We start from the raw sequence: 9,289 nt of genomic DNA on the forward strand, positions 1-9,289 counted from the left end.
AGATTATTAAAAATTAGGGGTGTCAGGCGATTAAAATTTTGAATTGTAATTAATCGCATGACTTCAATAGTTAACTCACGATTAATCGCAAATTTTATATCTGTTCTAAATGTACAATTTTTTTTTTTTTTAGGTTTTCATACTCTTGTTAACAAAAGTGGAAAAAACTAATAGAAATAGTTCAAATGAATTTTTGACGTCTATAGCATCAATGGCAGTGAATGAGTACATACATATTACATACATTTTTTATTCTACCAATATTTTTGTCATAAGCGAAACCTCCATCAACCAACATTTACTTTAATAATTGTTCATTCTCATTAGATTTTTTTATTTCATTTTATTGATTGTTTTCTTTTATTTAAAGTATTCATAATTTTAAAAAATGATACATGTTGAACAATATTAGGTTAAACAATGTGTGTAAAAAATGAAACTATATTATTTTAACAATAAAATAATTGATTATGCTGAATCTTACATATAATGCGCTCAGTATTAAATAGGTCATTTATTCTCATGTTTTAAATTCCATGACTCCTAATAATTGTATTTCAAAAATTTTAATAAAATAACTGTACATATATTCTTCATTTTACCCATGTGTTTTCTTTTATTTACAATTCTTAAAATATCATTCACACACAGTATCCAAACGCAAGATCGCGTCCAGGGATCTTTTTTCTTTTAAAACATGTACATTCATTCTTCATCCGCCGCAAACAGCATGACAAATCCAAAGTGCCGTTCATAATGGATAGTCGGGCCATTACTGACGGCGTGGGCCGCTCGGCCATTTTTTCTTCATCATAAACTACGTGTGGGATGCCGGGGCCTGGGAAAGTGTCGTTTTTCACCGCCGCTGCGGGCTAAAGAAACACTGATGAATTAAACAAGAGGAAAACAATCAATCTGAGCAAGACGATTTGTCAGGCGTGAGGGACTTGATCACCGCTGGCCTGCCGGGTGTTCATCCGAACCGACCTCTTGGTGGGTGGTTGCAATGTAAACAAACCTGCACAATGCCTAATGACACCCAACTCAAACACAAGTACAGTTAGGAACGCGCCAACTACACGACAGGTACATGCAAAATTGCCGCGAATGATTAGTGTCGGGTTCAGGCTCTCCCAACAATTGAAGCCCAATTTAATTTGCCTGTAACAGTTTTGCTGTGACCAATCAGAGGACTGGAGAAAAATATCGTTTCTTCAGATTACTACATATTTGCCGGGCTAGTCGAACTTGGCTTGTTTTGACCAACTCATGTATTTCCACTCGAAGGTGTTCAGTGGGGCCATGACACGGATGTTTGGAGAATACCCAAAGAAAGGTTTGAACCCCTTAACAAAACCATTAAATTGAACCTAATGAAGCAAAACGGTGTGACTGCTACGTGTGTGCGTGTGTGTGTGTGTGTGATAGGGATCTGAGTAGATGGCCTAAGGAATCAATCAAGCGGGTTCCAGCCTCCACGCCTCCATCTTATCAAGTGGCAGCGCGCTGACCGATGGTTCAGATTTGAGATGATCTACATGCCTTTATGTAAGTGCGACTAATCCATCAAGAAGCCAGCCATACAAGCTCACTCCATCATTGCCGGCTAGTCCACACCTCACGCAGAGCTTTTGGAGTGTGTGTGTGTTTTTTTTCTGTAGGGGCGGGGGGTGGGGAGAAGCAAAAGGGAAAACAATTTAAAAGTTGTCAGTTTGCATCATTTATTTCCATCAGAGATGGCATTATTCAGTCTCGATAAATCACAAAGCCAGCTCACTCCAGACCCGAGTGAGGATAAGCGGTAAAAAAAATTGGGTGGATGGATGCGCATAAGAGATTTTAGTCATTGATACAGTAATGTCATAATAATTCATAACATTTTGTTATTTTAAAAAGATGTACTGTGCTGTAAAAAAAACGACTGTGAAATTGATTTGTGTTGAGGTCATTTTTCTGCCACTAGATGGCATAATTGCATTTGTAAGATGTTGGTGACAGTTCATCAATCTTGAACATGAATTAACTTGTGAAATTCTGAAAAATTTTCTGAATTGTAAAATACAATTTGACCCCAGTCTCCACAAATACATGCCTTATTATTAAATGTATTTATTTATTTATAATTTATTTATGCTGCGTTGCAACTGGATTTCCCTCAACTCAAAATTAACACACTCATTTTGACTCCCCTAATATATATATTTTTTATTATTATATTTATTAAGTTATTTTAATTTCTATATTTATTTTTCTTATTTATCGTGTGGTTTCAATAGCAACCCTTATTCAGTGATTCTTTCACTTACCACAAGAGGGAGCCCACGTACCCCACTTTGAAAAACTGAACTAATTTGAAAAATAAATAAACAGCTGTAAATAGCGGTTTTGATTCCTTCATTGCCAAGTTTGTCAGCATCAAACCTCACGTAGCATGGCCTCATTCCCAGCCCTTTCCTTCCTTGTGCTGCAGCCAAACTGCTCCTTGGAGTTTATCCTCCATCAAATCCTGCATTTTTCTCCCAAACACTCCCGTAATTAATTCACTCATTTACACTTTCTTTCCTTCAAGGTCAAGTCTTCTGATATCTTAATTAAAAAAAAAAAACTTGAGAGAAAGAAGAGAGAGAATAAAGTTTTTTTTTTGGTCTTCAAATGATTCCTCACTTTGGTGAAGCTGTTCAATCAGATCTTTTAAACTCACTTAACCCCCGATTAATCCCTCGCACCCTTCAGTTGGCTAATGAAATTAAGAAGGAGAATTCTCCATAACGGATTCAGTGTGCATCGCAGGGGAAGGTTGGAACGCTCGACGGATAACCGGACAACCAAGCAAGAAAGTTTGGAAGAAGCCGCGGATGTGGTTCCGACTCTCAGGCAAAAACAACACAGGATTGTTGATCTCCTTTGAAGCTGTATTGCTAGCTCCAGTCAAACTAAATAATCAGTCAACTTCAATACCTGACAAAATCCCTATATGAAGTAAGCATGGGAAAAAACATACCAGAGTACTTTTGAGCAAATGTAGGTACGCTGCACAAAATGGCTGCAATTTAGGAGTCACAGAATGAGGTCCAAGGTTCTAATTGAACATGTGATAGAAAATGAGACGTGGAGGCTTATGAGGTGAACGTGAGGTCCGAGCATCCCCAGAGCTTCAGGCCATTGGAAGCTCGTGATAGGCAGCATATTGTCCGGTTATGTGATGATAAATCTGCACGGGCAACAACGCATTTGTTATTACTACATTTCTAGTGTTTCTTGAGTGACTTCATTTATAGTCGTTGATGCGCCCACCTGTCTCTCAATGTCAGCCAACAGGCTGCTGGCTCCCAAGCGGAAGAGGTGAGGAGTGAGCCAGTCGTTGCCCAGCTCCTCTTTGATCAGCAGAAGCCACACCAAAGACTCCTTGGCTGTACGGATGCCCCCCGCTGGCTTGAAGCCCACCTGAGGGCCCACGCGAGTCTGATTAGTCTGCTAGGAACTCGCTGGACCAAATGTTATAAAAAAAAAATTATTCTCCTCTTGGGCTCCCCTTAGAGTTGATAGCAACTGTACTGCGCTTCAAAGTTAATTACATCTGAATTTTACTGGATTCAAAGAAATAAAAAACATTTAATCCAGCGATTCTTTCACGTACCACTAGAGGGAGCCTGTATACCACTAGTGGTACTCTTACTACACTTTTAGAATGACTAATTTGGCTTCATTTGAAATATTATAATACTAGAACAGGGTTTTACTACTTAAACATTTTTGTATATACTCTGTATTGATATTAATTCAAATCAGTGTGGCAATTTAGTGACTTTACCTTGTGGCCTGTACGCAGGAAGTAGTCTCGTATGGCCCTCACCATCACTATGGCAACAGGGTAGGTGGCATTGACTGATTCCTTTCCCGTGGACGTCTTGATGAAGTCTGAACCTGGTGGGTTAAGTGCAAGTTGTACAATTGAATGCCTTTTTTATTATTATTATTGTTTAAAGTGTCCTTCACTTGAATTCTGGACAAAAATACTATAAATTTTTGTATATACAGACAAATATCAAATGTAGCTATTTCTAGGTTTATTTTTAAGTAAAATGAAAATGTTTTTAAATATATTTCCATTTAGTACGGTGGCCGAGAGGTGCAAAAGACTTTTACAAAGCTGGAGACAAATTTACATTTTAGGAAAAAAAAAAATACAAATCAAAAAACTAAATTACATTACAAATGACAAATTTATAAGTCCTGAAACAAATTAAGATTTGAGAAAACAAATTTAAAAGATGTAAAATACTTTTACAAACGCTGACACTAATATACAAGTGACGAAACGCGTTCGCAAGCGGCCGAAACAAATTTACAAATAACTTTTCAACCGGAAAAGACGGACCAGTAATACCGGAAGTGATAAGAAGTTCATTGTGATTCAAGATAGACGACGGGGAAACGGTGTTTTTGAGCCGATTGACTCAGTTCTGTTTTTCGTGTGGTCGATCATTTGAGTTTTTAAAAGGCGCAGTCCGTCTCCTGGCGTGCAGCTGGTCCTTCCGTCTAGGCTGCGACATTTAAAAACTCCAAGTCAATCGGCTCATACGTTCGCTACAAAAAACGATCAAAAAAACGTTTGCTAGCCGTCTATGTTGGGTCACCACGAACTCCTTATCCCTTCCGGATCTACTGGTCCGCCTTTTCCGGTTGAAAAAGTTACTTGTAAATTTGTTTTGGCCGCTTGTAAAAGTTTCGGAACTTGTATATTTGTGTCGGCGTTTTTAAAAGTGTTTTTTCTCAAATGTAAATTAGTTTCCGGACTTGTACATTTGTTATGGCAATGTCATTTTATTATTTTCTTTATTTGTAAAAATGTTTTCTAAAATGTAAATTTGTGTTTCTCGTATTGTAAAAGTGTTTTGCACCTCCCGGCCACCGTAATTTAGAGCATTTATTTGCAGAAAATAGTCAAAATACCAAAATAAGCAGTGTTTTTTTCCCCCTCTTGATTGTTTTCTGTCCCGTTTGTGGGCATTCCATTTAAATGCCAACAGTTGGGCACATTACATGAAGGTGGAAAGTGGACTCTTGATACTGCAGTCAGACAAGAACAGATGTTGCTGCTGATGCTAACAGAGGGCAGCTGTACTCTCATCAATAAAATCCTTCATTTTTCCTTCCTTCACAGCCAATTATCAGCTTTCTCGATAAAAATAGAAGATGAAATGACATTCTTTTAATAGATGATCCACAAACTATAGAGTGATAATCAGCCCTTCTGTCTCCCTGGTGTATAATGACTGTTCATTACGGAACAGAACAAGATGAACATTTTCCAGTTCATTAAAGACCTGTGCTATGTATTTTTCCAGTCAGGTCTTCTTTTTTTTTTAGCATTTCTCCCTCTTCTCTCCCTCAAAGTGGCATAATCCTTAAAGATTCGTCATGGGTGTCTTAATTACCAGATAATGGATAACGGTTATTAAATACGGGTGGCGGTAATGAAGCTCCATTCATTTGTGTGCGAAGGGGGGGTGGGGATACCGGTGGAGGAAAATAGCCCGCGTCAGAGATTAATAGGTGAAATTATCATTCAATTTCAGAAATCTCATATGCAATTCATAGGAACAAGAAGAGATTAAGAAGGGAGAGTGGTGACAAAAGCAATGCGTTTTAATAATGATCTCTATCAGAGCCCCTGACGATTCGGTTCTGTAATCAGTTTATTACGTGACGGCTAGTAAAGCATCTGGCAGGCATGTGAAGGATTGTGAATGTTTTCACCATCGAGACAACAAACTGACTGAAGTGAGTTTTCAAAAACCTCTTAAGCAGCATGTGAAAATCGAAATCGGCGGTTTCGCAAAGGTGTGAAAATGTAACCATGACAACCTAAACTTATCCTAAATTGTTTGCCACTCAATTATAGAAAAAAAAATGATAATCATGTTAATTTTAATTGATACTGAAGTCAAAACTTTAGTATTTATTCGACTATGAAAATGCAATTTAAAGCTACTGAACGTAGAATATTCAATTTCGAATCGTTACTGCCACCTGCTGACGAAAAATGAAACTGCGCATACCGTTCTTCACATACACACCACGCACATTATGTCACATCCGCAGACAGGGCGCGGGAAATTCTAACCCGAATCCAGTCTGAAAACTATTGGCCAGAGGAGTACCCATTGTGAACAGCTAATTAGAAGGTGTTTCAGTCATAAATGGTCAAATAAAAATCTTATTGTAAAGTTATTTTTGGAAAAAAAAAAGTTTTATATTGCAACTTTAAGTATAACTTGAACAACCAGACACAGTTAAATAGCAACAAAAGCAATAAATATTCTTATATTGTTTGTGTGAAACTGACCGGCCATCATGGCGACCAAACTGGCCTTGTAGACGTTGGTGAAGGTGCCCAGCTCGCCGATGGCCAGGATGGTCTTCATGTGAGCGTCGCCACAGGCCTCTCGGAACTGACAGATCTCATCATACATGGCTGTGGAAGTCAAAAAAAAAATTGTATTTATGTAGTTAAAGCATGTGGGAGCGGTAAAACATTTTTATATTTGTTTTTGATGGTCTTATTACCTCCCCACTGTCCGGTGAGAGCGAGCGTCCTGTTGATGACGATGTCGATTTCAGTGGCGCCGTCCGCTACAGCCATGCGAACCTCCGTCAGGCGCGTCTCCAGTGGGGTCTGACCTGCTGGGAAACCAGTGGCCACTGGAAGAGGACATTTTGATTCAATAACACAACTTTATTGTTAGGAATCATTTTTGATATTTGTTTTGTATCTTTAGATATGAAGTAGGTTCATATTTAAAGTTTTAATGTCATGGGGGGTCACATGAAGGCCAATTCTTATTTCTAACTTTAAAATGTTTTTTTTTTTATTATTATTCTTATTATTATACTTTTTTTAATGTAATGGTCGAATTCAGCAAAAAAATTGTTTGACCATTTTTATAAGGGTGTTTTATTTTTATTTTTTAATTTTATTTTTGGGGGAGACATACCCGATGCAACCGGAAGATTGGAGTTGGCAGCTTTTAGTGATCTGACCGCATCGGCCACGCGTGACGGATACACGCACACTGCACCGGTTGTCACTCCTTTGGGAAAATAAAACAGAAACAGCAGAGAATCATTTCAATTGGTCTGTGTCTCCCCTTGCAGGCTGTTAACAGAACTGCCGGATGTTCGACAGAGGAAAAGGCACCTCTGAACAGCCTGAGGGACAAAACCCATTCGATAAAGAAAACAGACAAATTAATCTACAAAATAAACATTTAGTGTGAGATAGCATGTTTAAATGATAAGGAGACCTTTATCATGCATGTCAATTTTCTTGAGGAGCTCATACTGGACAGGCTGGGTGGCCTTCATGCACAGCCGGTGGACGTTGGACGGCGTATCATCTCCGGCCAGAGTGGTCAGGTCAATACATGTGACGGCCTTCAGCAGCCAGGCAGCCTGCAAAAGAGCATGAATTTATTACAACAGTGGTTCTCAATTATTTTTTTACACCATGTATCACCTCGAAAAATACTTAGCTCTGCAAGTCTGCATTTGTCAGACTTGAAAATTGTTTTGAAAAGAAAAGCATGTGTCTCTTTTGAAAGCAATGCAAATATTGACAAGATTATTGTTGTACCTGCCACTGTTTCTTGGGGAGCTTCAGTCCTTGGATGTATTGAGCTCTCCTTAGCACAGCTTGTGTGTTCACTCTCACTTTGGAGACCCACTCCAGATCTGATGTACAATGGGACAAAAAAAAAAGAAGAAGCATGAAGACAGGTTTCTCCAGGTCTTACACCATAAAAACTGGCCAAATCTGATTTGGCAGTATTTTTATTAAATTGCAATGATCTTATCACGCCACTCCGACGAAGAAGAAGAAACCCTGCAGTATGCATTCATGTAAAACTATCAATTGCAGCAAACAGCTATTAAGAAAAAACGTGCAGTCTAGCGGGCTAGGAAGGGAATGTTAAACTATGTCTAAAAAGTAAAAATGATTTTTGAAGCCTTGATGCCGAGATGCAGAATTAGTGGGTGTCATGAGTTGTTAATTACATGGTCACGGGAAAACTTTCAGTCAACATTTCTTTACAACGAAGCAGGAAAAAGTCCATCTTATTGTGTCACACTGGTTTGCGCAGCTCCATCCTTGCGTTTTGCAGGTCGTTTACCTCTAAAGTGTTACTTATTAAGCAAACAGAAAGCGATCCTGAGACGCACACGTTTCGAATAACGACCATACATTTGCGTAACAATGATTTACGATGTTTACTTGAGTTGGCACTTACCGAGCTGGGTCCCAGGGTTTCTAGCAGACATAATGACAAATTTATATTTTTTTAAACGCAGATATTGTTTTCCAGTTGCCCACCGAAGCTGTCAGTCACCACTTCCTGGATCCACAGTGTTACCGGAAGTGGAACCACTACGCAGTAAAATATTTCACAAATGCGCAAGTGAAAATTCCTGGTAATTTACGCTTTTCCCCCTAATACACTTATCATGTACAGTAATCCAATCTGACTGTAAATTTAACATGCCTTACTAAACATGTAAGTTGGAATGGACACACGCAGGAAGTGGAACCCTTTCATATTAAAATTCAAATACTGTACAATCTCAAACGTGTTTAGTGCGTTTCACTTGTAATGCCCTAGTTTGGCTACTAGAGGGAGCTGTGGAATACGAAACGATTACGTCATGTTGCGTGGAGGTGGTCTGGCATGAGAAAGAGATGTTTCCAGTACAAGTAGAAGTCAAATGTAAACGCTAGGCGGCTAGGGTTAACCCTAACCCCTATATGAGAGGAAATATCCACACACAATTAGTTTTGAATTGTACAAATGCATGTATTTCATATCAGATATCAAATCAGTGAATGAACGGCTACAAACCACGTTTATTTACTTACTACTAGTTTAGAATTAATTGTATTTACTTTACTGTATAACTAATTTTTATTCAATGTGCAGCACTTTCTATGCAGTAATGGTTGTTTTAAAGTGCTTTATAAATAAAGTTGAGTTGAGGATCTTAGTACTCTAGCTCAAAATGTGTTTCATCTATAGTGTATAGTGAGAGTAAACAAAGCAAGTCATTGATGTTGTTGTAGTCTGTCTCTTTGTGCCCTGTGACTGACTGGTGATCAGTCCAGGATGTTATCCGCCTTCCTCCCAAAGTCATGCTCCCTGCCACCCTGAACAGGAAAAGTCATGTAGAAAAGAGGATGGATGGAAGAAAAACAAACTTCAACCCAAGTATTTGGAAAAAAAGGAAAAGGACTGGC

At 38.6% G+C, this 9,289-nt stretch overlaps 1 protein-coding gene across 1 annotated transcript; it reads right to left on the reverse strand.

Annotated features, from left to right (window-relative positions):
* Nucleotides 1–596: 596 nt before the first annotated feature.
* On the reverse strand, nt 597–8,415 carry dera (deoxyribose-phosphate aldolase (putative)). The gene is made up of 9 exons (XM_077545085.1): nt 8,292–8,415; nt 7,637–7,734; nt 7,308–7,455; nt 6,999–7,094; nt 6,571–6,705; nt 6,350–6,478; nt 3,812–3,924; nt 3,295–3,444; nt 597–3,211 (listed from the first exon to the last, which is right to left on the reverse strand). Exons 1-9 carry the CDS (start codon nt 8,320–8,322, stop codon nt 3,155–3,157), a joined length of 957 nt encoding a protein of 318 aa, XP_077401211.1. The 5' UTR covers nt 8,323–8,415; the 3' UTR covers nt 597–3,154.
* Nucleotides 8,416–9,289: the final 874 nt, after the last annotated feature.

Source organism: Vanacampus margaritifer, chromosome 15 (assembly GCF_051991255.1).
Source record: "Vanacampus margaritifer isolate UIUO_Vmar chromosome 15, RoL_Vmar_1.0, whole genome shotgun sequence".
NCBI lineage: Eukaryota > Metazoa > Chordata > Actinopteri > Syngnathiformes > Syngnathidae > Vanacampus > Vanacampus margaritifer.

Coding starts and splice junctions, on each gene's coding strand:
- dera (XM_077545085.1), bottom strand. CDS start 8,322: ATGTCTGCTAGAAACCCTGGGACCCAGCTCG. Junction 7,735..8,291: donor AAACCCTGGGACCCAGCTCG/GTAAGTGCCAAC, acceptor ATTGTACATCAG/ATCTGGAGTGGGTCTCCAAA. Junction 7,456..7,636: donor TCCCCAAGAAACAGTGGCAG/GTACAACAATAA, acceptor GCTCTTTTGCAG/GCTGCCTGGCTGCTGAAGGC.